Source organism: Rhamphochromis sp. 'chilingali', assembly GCF_963969265.1.
Source record: "Rhamphochromis sp. 'chilingali' genome assembly, chromosome: 8".
NCBI lineage: Eukaryota > Metazoa > Chordata > Actinopteri > Cichliformes > Cichlidae > Rhamphochromis > Rhamphochromis sp. 'chilingali'.
Genome location: NC_137935.1, coordinates 36640599 through 36660405, shown reverse-complemented (window position 1 = coordinate 36660405; position 19807 = coordinate 36640599). Strand labels below are relative to the sequence as shown.

General features: G+C 39.6%; 2 protein-coding genes across 3 annotated transcripts; one reads left to right on the top strand and one right to left on the bottom strand.

Annotated features, from left to right (window-relative positions):
- Positions 1 to 384: 384 nt before the first annotated feature.
- LOC308400645 (gap junction delta-2 protein) lies at positions 385 to 1491 on the top strand (the record flags this gene model as incomplete). The annotated part of the gene is made up of 1 exon (XM_080888482.1): positions 385 to 1491. The coding sequence occupies one exon, from the start codon at positions 385 to 387 to the stop codon at positions 1489 to 1491; it is 1107 nt and encodes a 368-aa protein (XP_080744608.1).
- A 9667-nt stretch (positions 1492 to 11158) lies between these two features.
- Positions 11159 to 19092, bottom strand: mrps23 (mitochondrial ribosomal protein S23). 2 transcript variants are annotated; one of them, XM_080888649.1, is made up of 5 exons: positions 18917 to 19091; positions 17028 to 17207; positions 15731 to 15808; positions 13587 to 13710; positions 11159 to 11565 (listed from the first exon to the last, which is right to left on the bottom strand). In XM_080888649.1, the coding sequence occupies exons 1-5, from the start codon at positions 18958 to 18960 to the stop codon at positions 11452 to 11454; spliced, it is 540 nt and encodes a 179-aa protein (XP_080744775.1). In that variant the 5' UTR covers positions 18961 to 19091; the 3' UTR covers positions 11159 to 11451. The 2 variants fall into 2 exon arrangements, with proteins under 2 accessions (XP_080744775.1, XP_080744776.1); XM_080888650.1 differs by lacking the exon at positions 15731 to 15808 and having other exon boundaries at positions 18917 to 19092.
- Positions 19093 to 19807: the final 715 nt, after the last annotated feature.

Below are 19807 nucleotides of genomic sequence, written 5' to 3'. Positions count from 1 at the left end.
CATAATTGTGATCCTGAGATGCTTCAACAAACTTGACTGTAACAAATATATTTATATATTTCAATTGTTAAGTGATAACAAAAAAGTGTTTTTACATGGCAAATGCTTTATTGTATATATAATGTATTTAAAATCTAATATATAATATATTATAATGTAATATATACAGTAGTGAGTTAATATAAGTTAATATATTTTCCAGAGTTTTCAGCTACATATCAGAGTCTTCATCAGTGAATAATATTACTGCTTATCATTTTACCAAGAAATTGGCAATAGGTTTAAGCTAGTATATATTACTTCAGTCAGTTGAACCTAGTCTGAGTACACCCTAAGTTGTCCTATTATTAATAGCCCCTTTTACTTTCTGTCTAAGATTAAGCCATGGGTGACTGGTCCATACTTGGTCGCTTTCTGTCTGAGGTCCAGAACCACTCTACAGTGATAGGCAAGATCTGGCTCACTATGTTGCTCATTTTCCGCATTCTGCTGGTAGCCTTGGTGGGTGATGCTGTCTACAGTGACGAGCAGTCCAAATTCACCTGTAACACCCAACAGCCTGGATGCAACAACGTCTGTTATGACACATTTGCTCCTGTTTCACATCTACGGTTCTGGGTCTTCCAAATTGTACTCGTCTCTACTCCATCTATTTTCTACATAGTTTTTGTACTGCATAAGATTGCCAAGGATGAGAAGCTTGATGGCCAGAGGACACAGCTGCTATCCCAGAGAGTTCCCAAACAAAGGTCCGGGGAAATTAGGAAAGATGGCATGGAAGCAATAAAGGTCAACATCCCCACTTACTACCCTCATTACAGTGGGGAATGGAATACAAGTGAGAGGGAAGATGTAAAGAAAAGCCTTCTGGAAGAAGCTTATGATGAAATGGGAGAGGACCCCACCCAGCAGTCCAACCAGGTTCTTCTTATTTACATTCTTCATGTATTACTACGATCTGTACTGGAGATCACCTTCCTGGTCGGCCAGTACTTCTTGTTTGGGTTTGAAGTGCCTCACCTGTATCGCTGTGACTCGTATCCTTGCCCTACTCGTACAGACTGCTTTGTATCACGTGCCACTGAGAAGACCATCTTCCTGAACTTTATGTTCAGCATCAGCTTGGGCTGTTTCATCCTTAACATTGCAGAGCTCCACTACCTGGGGTGGATTTATATTTTTCGCATACTCTGCTCAGCTTGCTCCACCTGCTGCCGTCAGGAGCAGAATCCTGTCAAATTATACTCAAACCATAACCCCCTGATGCTGCAACTCAGGCATTCCGTGAGGGGTCAGGTGTTTCTGCAGACTCAAGCAACCATGGCCCAGGAAAAGAAAGGAAGCCTACTTGGACATGCCCCAGCTATCTCGTTTGAAACAGACTCAACTGTGGAATGCACCTCCAAGAGAAGTCCAGACAGCAAAGACAAAGTAAAAGTTAAACTGGCTAATATGGCCAGGCTGGGATGGACTAGGAAGTCTTGGCTATGAGAGAGAAATTTTTTGTATTTGTATTAGCTTTGTAAAAAAAAACAACAACAAAAAAAAAACGGACTGAAAAGGGAACTAAGGCCTAGCGTACCCCTTTTTTTAAAATTGCTTTTCATTTAAATAATTGAATATATTATGGGAGGGACTTTCTGTGTGGGACTCTACTATTAGTTTTAGCTATTGTGAAATCTAGTGCTCTAAAGTAACCCAGCTAATACCTCTTAAACACCAAAAGTACATCATTATGCAAAGAACACTTTGTTTGGAAACCTGGAGTCATGGAATGATATTACTAGACGTAATAACTCATAACTGGACCAGGGAAATTTCATTTGCAGTATCTTGTATCTAAAACTTTATTATTTTAACATTTTGAGATCCAAGAGTTCAAAAACTATGAAAAAAAAATCACAATGCAAATGATACAATCACTATATACAATTGACAGTTGCAAGTTTCACAAAGACATGTATAAAAAGTTAAAAATGTGAAATTTGGTGAATTGCTAATGCTAATTTAAATCTGTATGTACAACTTTGCTCCACTTTGGATTTAAAGCGTGTGTAGATTTTTATTATTGGAGTGTATAGTAGGTGAATGTTGAGGGGGCTGTAATCTGCATTGTCAATGGGCTTCTTAGAATTGTTATAGATTGCCTTGTGTTGCTCCTTATATGTATTTATTTAAGTATGTTTCTGTTGCACTATCCAGTGAAACGTCACTTATTCCTTTTGCACTTTGTAAACCTTGGCAATCACCAGAAATAAAATGTTGCTTTATGTTACTTCTGTCTTCAGTGTACTGCATTTGAGTGCACAATTAAACCCTACATTCCACACAACAGTTCATGTCAATATCTAATGGTTGTCTAATTTGGGCCTTCAGGCACTACTGCATTACACACATGCATCTGAATTGAAATTCACTATCGTAACTCAGGAACACCTAAAAATTGTGGTCAGTGTAATCGTTTGTTGCTGCATGTAGAAATGTAATTTTAAAATTTAAAAAAAGAACTTTTAGCTGCTCCCTTTTGACAGTGGGTTGCCACAGAAGGTAGCTTCACATACTTGATTTTCTTTTTTAGACGAAATGCCCTTCCTGACAAATATGGACTGAAGTACTGTGGCAGTCCAGATGAGTCATGAAATAAAGAGTTTTGTGCTTTCATCATGAATTGTACAATAAAGTACATTAGTAAATTCATTTAAATTCCAAATTCTAAATTAATCTCTTAATTTTTTATTTTTCTAATTTTTAATTAAAAAGCTGATTTTCAAAGTCTTTTTGAAAATGCAATTTTTTTTTTTTTTAATTTTTTTAAATTAAAAAGAAAATGCAATTTAAAAAGAGAAAATAATAAATGGATATAAAAAAACAGACAGACAGACTTCATTAATCCCTGAGGGAAGTTGAGTTGTCAAAGCAGCATACATACAACAAAAGTCAAGAACCCATATAAAATGAAGTAATAAAACATTTATCAATAGATAAATATTATAAACTGGACTGGACTCATAATTCAGACGCCTTCTACAGGCAAGTAGTGCGGAGACTCAGGTCTTTTGGAGTGAAGGGCCCACTCCTGAAGACCTTCTATGACTCTGTGGTGGCCTCAGCCATCTTTTACGGTGTGGTCTGCTGGGGCAGCAGTATTTCTGCTGGGGACAGGAAGAGATTGAACAGGCTGATCAGAAGGACCAGCTCTGTTCTAGGATGCCCTCTGGACCCAGTGGAGGTGGTGAGTGACAGGAGAATGGTGGCTAAGCTGTCATCCCTGTTGGACAACATCTCCCACCCCATACAGGAGACTCTGACAGCACTGAGCAGCTCCTTCAGTGACTGCGGCACCCACGATGTGGGACGGAGAGATTTCGCAGGTCTTTCCTCCCCACTGCTGTCAGACTCCACAATAAAGACTTTAACTGATCAAACACACACATCCACACATGTGCAATAACACTAAGTGCAATAATCTTTTCTGGCATCGTTGTATTTTACTCAATTGTATATAGCATCTTATCTTATTCTATTCTATTGTGTACAGTTGTGTACAGTATCTTATTGATATCTTATTCCAATGTTTTTTTTTCTAATGTTTCTATGTAACTTTGCACTGTCCACTGCTGTAACAAAACAAATTTCCCACGCATGGGAGTAATAAAGGTTATCTTATCTTGTCTTATCTTATCTTAAGATAAATATAGATATAGTTAACCTTCCTGTTGTGTTCGGGTCAAATCCGACCAATTTACAAATGAAAAAACTCATAAATATTGTGTTTTACATCCGATTACCTCGAGTCCTTATGACATCCTCCACACTATGCACTTGAACATATAAAAGTGATGAGCACCTCTTTCGTTGAATTTTGAGTGTTTTAATCAACTTTGTTAGATCTGTGGTGTTCCCGGTCAGAAATGTGACCGCCATAGCAAATGAATGGGAATCCACCTATGGGAATCCTAGGGAACAATATGAGAACAGCCCCGCAAAGGGTGGAGACTGAGCAATACTGGAAGAGCATTAAGAAGGACGAAACCCATAATGGCAATGCTCAGTGGCTAGTGGATCTAAAGAGCAGACCTCCAGTATGAAGAGTGGGACAGCATCAGGCCCTGACATAGTTCATGGCTACTGGCTGAAGAAGCTGACTGCACTCCGTGAACTTCTGGCAGCACAAATGAACCAGCTGCTAGTCGATGAGACACCTGGAATGGCTAACCGAAGCCTGGACGGTCCTGATCCCCAAGGACCTCCGGAAGGGTCCCATCCAACTACCGGCCACTAACCAGCCTCAGTACTATATGGAAGCTCCTGTCAGGCATCATAGGAGCTAAGATGAACCTGCACATTGTTCAATACATGAGCGGGGCACAGAAAGGAATTGGCAATACCAGCTACAGGTAGACTGAGCAGTCAGCTGAGACTACAAGACTAGACTGACCAACCTGTGCACTGCCTGGATTGATTTCATTTCAATTCAATTCAATTCAATTCAATTCAGTTCAATTCAATTCAATTCAATTCAATTCAATTTTATTTATATAGCACAATAACAGCCACCTCAAGGCGCTTTATATTGTATAGCAGATCGTACAATAATAGATACAAAGAAAAACCCAACAATCATGTGACCACCTATGAGCAAGCACTTTGACGACAGTGGGAAGGAAAAACTCACTTTTAACAAGAAGAAACGTCGGGCAGAACCAGGCTCAGAGAGGGGCGGTCGGCGGTCATCTGCTGCGACCGGTTGGGGTGAGAGAAGGAAAACAGGATAAAGACAGGTCCAAGCCAGCTCCGATCAGCCAGAACCCTATTACCATGGTTCAGAATAGGTAGATATCTTCAGCACTCAGGCTCACCCAAGCCCAAACTTCTCGTTGAGAAAGGGGTGTCAATTGCATTTAGGGACCAGTTGATCCAATCCATAATTCCTCTTTTAGGTTTTAGAGAACAGACTGTGAGAGAATGTTCCAGGGAAAAGTAATACAAAAAACACGAGACTAGACAAGGACATAAGAGGCTAAGCATGGAAGCTAAGGGAGAGGAGGAGGAGGAGAGGAGAAAAGTGTGACCGCCTTCGTCAAGAGCAAGAGCAGATATGGTTTCATGTAAGGAAACCCAAAGTTCCCTAAGGTGGAACCTGTGAACTTCGAATTTAGTTGATTTCCAAAGGCGTTCTACTTTCCTACAGATTCTTTTGACCTTCCTTACGTCATCATTTATCCATGGATGAGCTCTTTTTGAGGCAACAATGACAGATTTCATAGGTGCCACTGAATTTAAAATTTCCAAGCAGTGATTGTTAAAACACTGTGTAGCAACATCAGCATCAGTGCAGCCACTGATCACATGAGGGTCCAACATATTAGAAAACTTCAAAGCAACATCCTGATTTATGAACCGCTTATGGAACATGAGATTAGAAGGTGGTGTGTACAGAGGGAAGCTAAGATTAAAAGTAACACAGGAATGGTTACTCACTTGTACGTCCTTAACACACACATTAGTTATGTCTAAGCCAAGAGAAAACACAAGGTCCAAGGTGTGGCCTTTAACATGGGTGGGTCCAGAGACATGCTGAATAAAATTAAAAGAGTCTGTAATGGATAGAAAGTCAGAGGCCATGCTACAGCTAAGATCATCCACGTGGAGGTTGAAATCCCCAATCATTAAGACCTTCTCAAGTTTAATAATGGAAGATAAAAAGTCGGTAAAATCTTGAATAAAAACACCAGCGGGGCCGGGATCAAATGGCCAGAAGGCAACATTGCAGACATAGAGGACAGCTACAAGTACCTGGGGATCCCACAGGCAAATGGGAACCATGAAGAGGCCGCTAAGAAAGCTGCAACCAGAGGGTCAGAGGGCCTGCAGAGGGTCAGGCAACTCTTGAGGAGTCAGCTGAACAGTAAGAACAAGATCCGGGCTATCAACACCTATGCCTTGCCCATGATCAGGTACTCTGCTGGGATAATAAGCTAGCCAAAAGAGGAGATAGAACCCACTGATATCAAGAGAAGGAAGCACCTTACCATGCATGAAGGGTTTCATCCCAAGTCCAGCATCGTGAGGCTGTACATTTCAGTGGATTTTCTATCACATACATTGTGTTAGCTCCGTGCATAAACTGGCAGTCTGTCCTGCCTTTGCCCTGTGGCAGCTGGGATAGTCAACCCCCCTGCAGCATTGACACATTGTATTCCAATTGTGAACTCAAAGTATCTAATCAAAATGTAAGTAATTACCAATTATAACAATGAGAAAACAAACATAAGAAGTAATTGTGTCACATAAAACTGACAAACAAGGATAGCTACATGTTGTTAGGTGAAATAAAAGTGGACAGATTACTCAGACAACCACAACTGGAGTGAAACAGGTTTTTTTTTTACAGTGTAGTCATGGGAAACACAAGATGGTGAGGCGAGGGAGATGTGCTGGTGGGAAACTCTAACTATCTAGAGAGGGAAAAGGAGCATGAGGTTTGCGAGTAAACGAAACAGGGCATAGGAGAGCAGTTTACGTACCTGAGGAGAGCTTACTTGTCACATGTTTACTCTGTACTGGGGCAAGGGCAGGGAGCCGTGGTGGAGACAGACGTGGTCCAGTGATCATGCGGGTGAGCTGGGTTGCGGGGTCCTGAGTTGATGTATCCAAAGCATAGTAGAGCTGGCAGATGGGGAAGTCAAGCTGGCAGGAAACACAGAATGAGGGAATCCATGAATACCTTGATGAACGTAGTTAAATATAAAGACGGCTGGCTCATTACCACTTAGGCTAAGAAAATAATCTGATACTTGCTCTTTAAATAGCCCATCTGATGATGTTCCACAGATGTGCCTAGAGAACCCTGAGGATCATTGCCTCTCCTACCTGCTCCAAAAAAGGAAATGCAAGCACACATGCCATCCCAGCTCCTAACACATGTAGTCTGAAAAACAGCAGTTTTGTCAAGTTTGCAGGTATATCAGTACGACACATTCCTACATAGAAAAAACTCTTTAAAGTCTCTAATTCAGTGAACCTCGATTAGTTCAGCCTGTTTGGATAAATACAGTTAGTTGATGTATGATTTTAACTGCTTCAGCAGTTCCAGTTCAGGATCACAGTGAGGCTGCAGCTGGATATGTTAAATAAGCTTTACAAAATTTAACAATAAACCTGCATCCATGTGTTTTATTGTCCACGGGATGAGAAAATCAAAATGGTAAACTGTAAATAACTGTGGAATATGTGAATACATGTTTGTGTGCCTCCAACCATTCAGAGTTCCTCCAGCCTCCTCTGAAAGGATGCACTGAAAGGCTCCCCTACCAGTTTATAGCAGAACCATTAAGGATGCTGAACTGCATGATGGCCTTACTCCTGAGAAGCCATCCTGTTATTGAAGGAACCAATTAGAAGCTATTTTCAAAGCAGCTGAGCAGATTTCATCTCAGGTAAGTGATTAACAGTTTGTTCATTTGTTCTGCCACTTAAAATACATTCTTAAATGTACTTTAAGTGTCTGGATCAGGAGTGGGCAACTCCAGGCCTGGAGGGCCGGTGTCCTGCAGGTTTTAGATGTGTCCTTGATCCAACACAGTTGATTTAAATTGCTAAATTACCTCCTCAACACGTCTTGAAGTTCTCCAGAGACCTGGTAATGAACTAATCATTTGATTCTGGTGTGTTGACACATGGGTGAGATCTAAAACCTGCAGGACACCAGCACTCGAGGAGTTGCCTACCCCTGGTCTAGATTAATGTTATTCACGAGAATTCATTCAGAAAATCCTTGCAGAATTTGAGGTTGGTAGATTGGTTACCATACAGCAAACTAGCTATTCCCACTGAATTTTGAAGGGTAGTAGTAGAGTAAAGAGTAAGACAGTTTAAGCTATTCTTGTAAACCACTGCTATTTACTCACCAGCACCTTAGAACGTTCAAAAATTTGGTATTGGGTGGACAAAATTCCACAAGCAATTCCAATTCGCAACAGTCCTTTAAGTTTCAATGGAGCAGAAAATGTCTAATTTTTGAGAGCTGCCTGTGTGTACCTTGTAGAGTTGGAAATGGAGGTGGCTGACCTCGAGACTGGGAAATCAGGTGCAGTAGTGGTAAAAGTGTTTGTGCAATTTAACAGATGCAAATTTATCTGGTAGTAATGGTAAGAGAGCAGCTGTACCTGTAATAGAGCATGAGTTAACAGGATTTTCCTGCATTTCTAGAACTAATTTTGGTAAATAGACTTGTTCTTATATAACATTTTACTATTCTACCTGAGCACCCAAAGCATTTTTATACAACATGCTCCATTCACCCAAGCACTTTTTCTGTATGCTTCTTTATTTCTATGCTAGCTCTTAGTGCTTCCTATCTAATATTCACACACATTATTAATCTTATGGATGCTTCGATGAGCAACTTGGGGTTAGTATCTTGCCCAAGGATATTTGACATTCAGACTGGGAGCAGCCAAGGACTGAACTAGTAGATGACTTGCTCTACTTCCTAGCACCCAAATAATGAACAACAATGGTTCTTTCCTTGTATTGGGTACCTTTTTATGCTTGAGTAATTCATAGGCCAGCAGGTCATTTACTAATCAGAAGACTCATGATTTGACCCCTGGCTGCTCCTTGGGCTCTCTGATGCATTAATCGGAATATGAATGTGTAAGACAGACAGATGATAGAAAGCACTTCCTTCATACAAAAAAAGTTGTTGTATGAATGGGTGAATGAGAGATGTTGTACAAAAAACGCTTTGACAATAAAAAACCACCCTTTTCCCTGAAAAGTGTCAGGCACAAGGCCTGGACTAAATGAATGGCCTAAATAAATGGCCTCCACTCTGGAACAAAGTGCCTGCTTCCTGCCTGTTTAGAATGTCATCATTGAAAGAGTTGCCACTGGTCTGTAGGTTTAACTAGACTGCAGAGTCTCTTCTATATTGTGCTCTTTAGCCAAAGGTTGTTTGGTTTGAAATCCACAGAGATGCAGTGTTTTGAGAAAATTATGTCTCTGTTCCAATGCCCCTGGCACATAAGGGATCACTAAAAGTTTTTGTTTAGATTGTTGTTCTCTCCTGGAGCATTCCTTAGGTACCTTTCCAGCTTTGTCTGGCTGGGATAACTACACTTACTCAGATATGATGTTCTTCTACTTCCCTGGCCGCTGTCGCTGTGGGAATTTTGTTAGCTCTATGTTATAGCGTCCTGATGACACCCAATTTCTGCACCAGTGGATCATTAGATTCAAACGTTACATTCTGATCTGTATGGTAGGCGCCCAGGACTAGGTCTGTTTACATTATATGTGCTTCTCTTAGGTAGTATCATTAGAAGGTGGTAGAAGTAGTATCAGCTTCAAGTTTGGGTTTAGGAGACAGACACCCTCTCTACTTTTAAGATTTACCTTTAAACTTTCCTTTTTGCTGAAGCATATAGTTAGGGTTGGATCAGGTGACCCTAAACCCACCCTTAGTTACGCAATAGGTCTAGGCTGCTGGGGGATTCCCATGATACACTGTTTCTTCTTCAGTCCCCTTTTTCACTCGATATGCATTTGTTTATACACCTCTATGTACTTGATTATTAGTTATTATTTATCTCTGGCTTTCTTCCACAGTATATCTTTGTCCTGTCTTCCTCCCCTGGCAGCGCTGTCTGAGGGCAGAAAAAGGTCTAAAAAGGCAGGATCACCGATGGCAAGGATCCACCACATCTAAGATCTAACCCGTACACACATGCCACGTATTTTAACCACTTCTACAGCCCTTCTGTTTCGAAAGATTCCAAGGTGGATCACATCGATGCAGTTCCTCTGGTACCAACACCAGAGGTGGTGGGAGTCCTCCAAATCGCTGGCAATGCAGGGGAGGATCAGCATTGAGTCACGGATATTAACCTCCTAGGACCTGGCATCCATCTATGTGGACATCACATTTTGGGCCTGGTACCCGCTTACGAGGACGTTATACTGCCACTGTTCTATCAAAATTTAAAATGAATGTCCTCATATGTGGATCTAATTTTTCTCAGGAACAAAAATCAGGTAAAAAAAAAAAAATCTTGTAATTCTTTGTTTTTACATTCATCGGGTCCCAATCAGACGAATTGGCAAATAGAAATTAAAAATGAACCGAGAGATGGCACCATCTTGGACTTTTAAATATTACCAATACTTTTGGAAAAGCTAGCTTGTCATTTTTCATATTCTCCCTGCTCAACCTGATGTTTATCTATTTTGATGTGATCAGTGATTGTGGTACATCCTGACATTTGATTTTCACCCAGGTGTCATCCACGTACCCAAACCAATGCGTTTTTTTTGGTTTTCTAGAATAGGACAACAGAGCCCTGTTTTCCACTGAGAAGCTGAACAGGTATATCTAACAAAGTGGCTATTGAGTTTATATCAGGCTAAAACCAGCAGTAGTTTACAAACAGTGGACAAACATTCTATGTCCCCAAATAAAGACAGGTCCGGCCAAGTGAGTGCTTTTAGTTCAAACTGTTTTCCTCTTTCTCAGTCTGTACATCCTCGATTTCTTTCCTTGTAACTTGTCCCTCTCCTCGAGGTTTGGAAGGTGCAAAGAAGACATAAGAAACAGGCAGAGTTAACAGGAATTAATGCCATCCTTTTGTTGCAGCTAAATTATGTCAAAAGATGAATGGCACAGCTGCATTAAAACTATTGCATTGTTTCTCTGCATTTTGTGTTCTTTGGCATAACTGAACTGATGATATGCTTTATTTTAAGGGCGACTTTTAATTAAATTCTCAGTGTAGTACCATCTTACAAAAGACCCAATAATTTCTCTCACACACAAAATGAAGGCCAAAGTTTAAAGGCAGTTGATCATCTTAACAACCAAAACAACTTATAGATATGATAAAGTAGCTGTTGGCATAGTTCTCCCGAATTCAAGCTGTAAGACTATTTTATATATTTAAAGTTAATGTGCAAAGGATACACCCTGTGCATACTCGCTTCCTCCTCTGTCCACGTGGTGCTTGTAGGTATTGAGGCATCATTCAACATGTTACGCAGAAATTAATTTCCAGGTCAGCAAGAAGGCAAGATAGATGAGGTGCAAACCACAAAAACTAAAAAAAACTTGGGAAATTTCAGATCAGAAAAGTTCAAAACTATTACAATAATTTCACAACAGTTCTACATGTTATAACAATGTGTTTTATTGCCAGACATAAGACCTCTAAATACTTATAACATTCTTTTCTGGGGTTTTTTTTTGTAACTTTTCACCTGCACTGACATGATTTATAGCGCCATTGAATCTTTAATGGCAACATGCTGCCGCTGGTGCAGTGTGCAATGGGCTTTCAAGAAATTAAAAACAGACAATTGTTGGGTGTCAGAAACAAAAACAGAAATACATTGATCATAACAGCTGGTAAGAGAGAAAATATGCAGTTCACCAAATGATTCTTGAGCTACTGTGATCTATGAATTTTTATCTTCTGTTGTCTTCGTTGTGTCAGTCCCAGCGGACTGCTGCTCTGCCAACATGTCTATCAGTTTCAGGTCAAGCACAGGATCCCTGGACTCGGCCAAAACCTGCAGAATAAAAGCAACACAATGATAATATGCAATAATCAAAACAAAACTGTGTTTGTACTTGTGAATTAGTAATCTCTCTCTCTCTTTATATTTTTGTTTTTATTTTGTAATAAAAGCAAAAAAGCAAGCAAACTTTTTCCCTTTTTGAGGTGAGTTTTGAGGTGAAGAATAAAATGAATTTAATCCATTACCTGACAAAGTTGCTGGTTTAAGAAAAAGTGGCTATAGTAATTTATGACAAGAACTAGTCAAAGAAAATAATTTCAGACATTTCTGAAACAAAAAATGAGTTTAACTTCCCCTCACTTTCCCTTCATCCAGAGAAATCCCTGGGTTAGGCCTTTTTCACAGGAGAAAAAGTATTGAAACAATTAAGACGCATTTATTCTAAACACAGCGTTTCAGTGGCTTTTAAACACCAAAATACGCTGTGCCAAAGATTGGTCTACCCCAAGGATTGGGTCTCCCATTGCCAGTGCCAGAAGAATTGATATGATTTAGACATTGGGGAAACCAAACAACCTCTGGCTAAACAGGGACGAACGCTGGTTTGAGCAGGGAGTCAAGGAGAACCCACTCAGGAACCCATTGCACACCCATTTTTCTGCTGTAGCATTGACCCGTATACATGAATTATATGGAATGAAGACACAGTTCCAAGAGCAAACACACTTGGCCAGTGCTGACAGTGGTCATCCCATAATCTCTGACAAACTATCCCCACTGCTTCACTGAATGGAACACAAGTAAGAGAGATGTAACATGTGAGACCATTGTTCAATCTGCCTCCATAGTGACATCTCTCACCTTCTCAACAAAATCCAAACTGTTCTGGATGTGGTGTTCAGAGCTGCCTACCAATGGGTTGAGGATCGAAGCCAGAAACGTTGTGATTTTATAGGTGACCCAGCTGATCATACAGACAATTGGTCTTAAAGGCACACCCTGTTTATCCTTCTTCAGTAAACAATACAGATTTGGTGTAGCTTCCCCTGGGTGTAGCCTGTGGTAGGAGGTCTGGTCAAGGGGTTTGTCTTGTTGTAACTGCTTCAGACAATCTTTCACCCTCTTCTTGTAGTCACTTCCTGGGTATCATTTCAGGGGCTCCTAAGCATTTCTTTTTCCACCAAGCATGGACAAAATTGTCCATAACCTCTTTAAGATCACCATTTAATATTGTGAACAGCAGATGAGACAGTGACATTTGACTTTGATTAATTTATCCTCAGCAGCAGAGGTGACTCTTGGTTGTCCTTTCCTGGGGCGGTCCTTATGTGAGCCAGTTTTGTCATAGCACTTGATGGCTTTTGCGACTGCACTTGGGGACACGTTCAAAGTTTTAGCAATTTTCCAGACTGACTGACCTTCAGTTCTTAAAAGTTATGATGGACTGTCATTTCTCTTTACTTAGAATTCATATTATGGAAAGAACCAATCAGCTAACAGTTGTCAAATAGGGCTCTGAGCTGTGTACGACCCTGACCTCTGCACAACACAACTGATGGTCCCAACCCCATTAAGAAGGCAAGAAATTCCAAAAATGAACACTGACAAGGCACATCTGTGAAGTGAAAACCATTTCAGGTGACTACATCATGAAGCTCTTTGAGAAAATGCCAGGGGTTTGCAGCAATGCCAACAAAGAGTGGCTACTTTCAGGAATCTAAAATATACCATATATTTAGAGTTATTTATCTTTTTTCCCCTTTGCTCCATAATTCTATATATCTTGCTTCATATATTTGATTTCTTTAGTATGTTTCTAAAATGTAAAAGTGGTAAAAATAAAGAAAAACTATTAAATGAGATGGTGTGACCAAACTTTTGACTGGTTAGATGAATCTTTGGATGTACTTGGCACCTTTTTCTTTAGTAAAAACCTTTCGTTTTCACACGACTACATAATTTAGCTGACTGGCATAACATAGTTTGCAGCTGGCAAAAATGTGACCATGTCAAAACAGGGCAAACAACATTTTTGTAGGAACCCAAAGTAATAATTATAACAAGAGTCTTACAGGAGGAGCTCCTCGCCTTCTCAGGATGATACCTTCTTTAAGTAAAGCCTTCCCAGTCTCTTCAAACAAAGAGGACTTATCCAGCATGCCATGGCTTTTTAACTCTCTGTACTTGTCAACAAACCTGCGGGATTAAAAAGATAAGAGGAAGAGTGTGAAAATTGCCTGTCAAACTGTTATCGTTGCATTTTTCATAGATTTAACTTAACTTACGAATGGTAGGTGTATGTGTAGTAAAAATGATTCATGGCGTTACTTCCATTTGCTTTTGACACAGTTGCAATGTATGCTAAAACTGGTTCTTCACACTACTGAATTCCTCTGACCCTTCTTTTCAACAATGTCCTTGTCTTTGAGCCTTGTTTGTTGGGGTCTCATATTCAGTAACGTCACTCAAGTATTCCTTAAAAGTTTCTGTTGTCCTTTTGTCTTTTATTGTCCTCACATTGTACTGATGTGTACAACTGCAGTAGCCTAAGCTTTAACACATGCTCTGCTGGTGGCTGCCCCCCTTCTAAGATCTGTGTATCAACCTAACATGATGTGATCAAACTTTATTCCAACTACATGATTGCTTTGGCATTGTGGGGTTAGGGTTAGTCACTTAGTCCCTAAACCCTAAACCCTTAGTCACTGGTTTGTTGTGTTCTCTGTCAAAACATGGATGTTGAATTTCTACTGGCCATGAACCATTTGTCACCAAGCTCTACTTGAATGAGTCATAGATTATTGATAAACTGCTAAACAAAAATGCAAGTAATAGATTGAAAATGAGTTTAAAAGCATCTAATATCCAGAGACAATTTTAAAAGGTTTTCAGAAAGACTGGAGTACTGTGTGTGTTATTCTGAACTAGGGGTGGGCGGTATAAATGGTATACGGTAGAAACGATATAAATTTGGCCAACGGTAGAGATTTTGATTATAGCGCTCTACCGCGATAGCGCATGTTGATGGTGTCATCAAGCTGCGGCTATTTGGGTCGAAAGCATCGCAGCGGCTACAAACAACATCATCATCTGCAAATTATGCCGGGCGACAGTAATAGCAAAGAGACGAAGCACTTTTGGAAGATGGGGAAAGCCAAAAATTTTGCTTCCTCCACTTCCCTACCATTGATTCATTAAGGCTGAATTCTCTCGCAGCTGCTCTGTTCCCATGTTGTTGCAGTATATTAATGACTAACCTCGTATTGTGGATGGATTATCTCAGTTGTTCTCCTGACTGAAGTTTGGTCCGTTTATAGCATCCTGCCATGCAATTGCATTTGTCCCTAACCACCAGAAACCCTCACGTTAACTTTTATCGAGTGGAAAAGGGTTAGCGGCCATCCTTCAGCTTCACTGTGCTAATGTTATGCTAACATAGCTGTTTTGCTAGCAATCACATAGCATATCGTTATATACCAGCTAGCTCAACTTCAGTAACCCTACAAATGTCACTGCTGTTTAGTTTTCTGTCTTCATTTATGTTGGAAGTGATAGCAGAGCTGTACTTTTTAATTTTTTCAGAAATCTCTCAGTCAGAACATGCTATATCATGTTTAGGTGGAAACTAGCGAGTTAACTTCCTGCTAACTTCTAACTCCGTTGAATTTAATAAATTCTGTTTTCATGGATGCCTGGATGTTAAACTTGATTGTTATACCTGGTAAAGCAGCAACGCTGATCATTTTATTAAAGATGAAAGAATTTAGACACTTTCTAACTCTCAGTGATGCCGCAGTGTTCATTTGACTTTGGGACCTGAAGGAGATGGAGTTTAGGACCCAGATTCCTCCGCGAGGCTCCTGACTACGGCAGCCGTAATGCTCCGGCAATCCATCAAGCGGTGCGGCTTCATAGCTTACTACTATGAAGCCGCACGTCGTACTAAAGCATTTTTGACAGATTTCTGCGCGCCATGTACTGCATAAAATCGGTTCAAGGTCAGTAAGCACAACCAGAATTCACACATAAGGCGCACTGTCGATTTTTGAGAAAATTAAAGGATTTTAAGTGTGCCTTATAGTGTGTAAAATACATTATGCAGAAGAAAATAATATACCGCGATATATATATCGTTACCGCATATGCTTCAAATTATACCGTGATATGGATTTTAGGCCATATCGCCCAGCCCTATTCTGAACACAGTCAAACATACCTCTGACATGTAGAAACAAAGTTTGATTTGGAGAGATCAAGAGCCCGCAAACCTCTCCCATACTGCTCATAGAATCCCCTAGCAAAAACAAAAATCAAACAAAAAAACCCCAAAAACAACACAAGTTAGAAGTTAGTGAGGCCTACAAAAATATTTCACTTAGTATCAACACTTAGTTATCACTGTTTAAAATGTAAAATTGTTCCAAACCAAGACTAAATGCCCAAAACATGTGTCCACTCTGTGCTGATCAGAATTATGGTTTTGGTAGAAAAAAAGAGGAAGAAGAATATGCAAACTACATGTATTTTGTCTATATTCCTGTATTTATATAAGAAAAAAAATCTGGGTTAACATCTGAAGAATATTTCTCCCATTTCTGTGTAGTGTTATTTATTTAGGAAACAAAGTGGACCTATGGCATATTCATATTCATTTTTTGTGACAAATAACCATTCATTTCTCCTCTCTCAGTCGAGACATTTAACATTTTACTTTACAGAACAGAGGTTTTTTTTCTTCTTTTTTACAGCGCCCATTCAAAAGGCAACAAGTAGGTATTAGTAATCCTTACTGTCATCGTTGTATTTTTACTCAGTTGTATATAGTATTTGTATTTGTATTCTATTTTTATCTTATTGTATATTTATTTTATTTTATTCTACTGTATATAGTATTTTATTCTATTCTGTACAGTTGTGTACTGTATTTATTCTTATTGTATTCTAATTTTTGCCTCATAACTTTTGCACTGTCCACTTCCTGCTGTGACAAAACAAATTTCCCATGTGTGGGACTAATAAAGGTTATCTTATCTTATCTTATCTTATCTTGTCTTAGCAATGTTTCAGGTGATTTTTTCCCTTTCTTGTTGCATAATTTGATGACTTATCAATCTTCAGTGAACTGGCTCATCTTGCACTTGAAGGAACTATATGTAATCAAAATGAAATAAATTTTTAATTATAATAATATAAATGAACCTAGCCCATGGACCAGGTTGCATATGGAATAATGTAACATGCATTTCAGGATAATGTATGAAGTATAATACTTTGCATGTTGTTACTGTGAACAGAAACTTATTCTCAAAGAATTCAAATAGAGTATCTGAATACCAGTCTCTTAGATGCTCCGCTTCCGACTTTTAAATGAATGCTATCAATCTGAGAGACTGATAAAGCCAGAAATGTATATTATGTGTGTGCTAAGGTGCCGTTTTCACAATATTTATAAAGGAGCCTTCAGATATAGGGAAAAAGTTATTTTCGTTGCCATGAGTGTGCCATGAACTTACGTTCTAATTTTATCCTCACTGTAGAAGATTTCAGGCACAGTTTCCTGTTTCTTAGCAGAAGGGCTGGTAACTGGTTTCACATGAAGTGGGGCCCTCTTTGGTGGAAAAGTCTTGTACACATCATACCAGAGAGGTTTTTCCTTTGGCTTTATGACTCCAGAGCGTATCAGGTCTCTAACCCTGTTGATAATGTGAAAACACACAATTCCTTATCATTAACTGTACAGGAGAATGCTTTACAAAGGATGGCATTACAACTTCTAATACTGAAACTCTTTTTGCACAAGTTGTTTATGCTTTAAAAATAAAATAAAGTCAGATATTTTTTACCAAGTCATCTCTCACATCCCATGATTTTTAATGTTTGCTGCTTGTGACTGGCTACAGGACTTTGACTGGCAGGCCCCAGTCCATCAGGATTGGCAACAGGACTAAAGCCAGCATTATTACAAACACTGGCATTCCACAAGGTTGCGTCCTCAGTCTCATCCTCTACACCCTGTACACCCACGACTTTGTCACCTCCAACAAAGTAACATCATTTTGAAGTTCGCAGACAACACTGCAGTGATCAGTCGCATCACTGGGGGGGACGAAGCGGCTTACAGGAGAGACACCGGTCTGGTGTCATGGTGTGAGGACAACAACCTCACCCTCAACACTGACAAGACAAAGGAGATAATAATGGACACGGGGAAGAAGAGGAGGCCTGTTTATCAGGGGGCCTTGAAGTGGAGAGGGTGAGCAGCTTTAGGTACCTGGGCGTCTACATCTCTGAGGACCTCACCTGGTCACTGAACACCACACAGCTGGTCAAGAATGCTCAGCAGCAGCTGTATTTCCTGAGAAGGCTGAGGAATTTTGGTATGTTGGCCAAGATCCTCAGCAGGTTCTACAGCTGCATTGTATTGAGCATACTGACCAGCTGCATCATTGCATGGTATGGCAGCACTACTGCTATGGACTGCAAACGCCTGCAGAGAGTGATAACAACTGTGGAGAAGTTCATCAGGACTCCGCTGTCCTCTCTGCAGAGCATCTACCATCGCAGAGTCCAGAGGAGGGCTGCCTCCATCCTCAAAGACCCCACACACCCCGAACACAGACTGTTCACACTTCTGCTCTCGGGGCGGAGGTTCAGAAGTGAGAGATCCAGAACATCCAGAGTCAACAACCCCTTGTTCCCCACTGCCATCAGACTCCTGAACAGATGACCTATTTTTGACAGTAGTAATAATATATATATATATATATATATATATATATATATATATATATATATATATATATATATATATATCATATTAAGCCAGCATATTAAGCTATAGCTCGTTTGCACACATCCCTGTTTCAAATCTCCATATTTTGTCTCCCTATCTATCTTCATTTATTTATTTGTATTTGTTATTTTGTTTGTTTGTTATTTATTTGTTAAAAACTCAAACTCCCACATTACTATTTCATGATCACATTATTTCAAGAATGTAATAAATATGTTTGTAAGAATTTTAACGCTAACTAGGTACACGTATTTGCAATATTTATCAGGATCCAGCAAGCGCTGTTTCGGCGCATCAGATAGAGAGCAGAGCTATTAATGTCGCAAAACTGGTCGCATGCCGATGACGTCATCACGTCGCCCCCTTTTTAAAGGGTCACAGTTCCCGTGAATAATGTTTCTTGATTAATTAAATTATTTTAATAGTTGTAAACCCACGTGTTGGCTGAATAAAACACGTATTACTGCCCAAGGCTAGCACATATACTGTACCAACTAAAGACTCTTTATAGTGCCGGAAATAGTATCACCATCATCGACATTGTGGATACAGCTAAAAGCCACATTAGCTTCATCATTACTTGATAAAAAGCGTAAACATTGGTCTTACCTTGTGAATACCGTTCCAAATCTCTCTAGTCTACTACCTGCCATGTGGAGCTTTTCGTCGACAGATCTAGCTATATAATTCCCCTTTTCTAGAAAAAATCTGCATTAAAGTTGACCATTGTTTGCAACACTGTCGAAACAACCCGTTCGGATGCTGTCATGCGATTATAGTACGGGTGCCTTGAATGGTCAAATTGTGCGCATTGATACTGAAATATTGGTTCTTCCGATACCAGACATTTATGTTCCAGAATCGACTTTCCTATTACATTATCGATATTATAGTAATTTAGGGTAAATTTGTAGCTTATAATTTACAAGAACACAGTGGAAAGTAACTATATTATTGGATTGTCTGAATAGGAACTACTTCTTCTGCCTATCACAGTGAGTTGGGAAATACGACTGTATAAATGCATCACGGCTCACGTGTGCGCGCTAGTTCAGTTTTCTATCATAAGTATGGGGCTATTTGAGCTCCACAAAAAGCAAAGATGCGGTTTGTGACACATGTGGCAAGGCCACAAACCTTGTCAAACACAAACAAAAGTAAATTGTAACAGAATATGATGAGGCGAACTGGAGGAGGAGGAGAGACTTTGTGTCTAGGCGTTGTGTTCAAATGACGGGAATTCGCCGCATTCTTAAAACTGCAGAATCCCATTTGTTCAAATTGCAGAGTATTTACAGCGTATTATATAGACTAGGTATATATAAAATATACAGTAAAACGGTCATTGTATGCTTTAAAAAACTCAAAATATTTCATACATAAGATAAATAGACAATGACATGTATCTATAATGTTTTTTCTCAGCTTTACTATTTTCAATCAGTCACATTTGTTTTGGAATGGAAAGGGAATATTTAAAATGTAGGTATAGATTTCAGG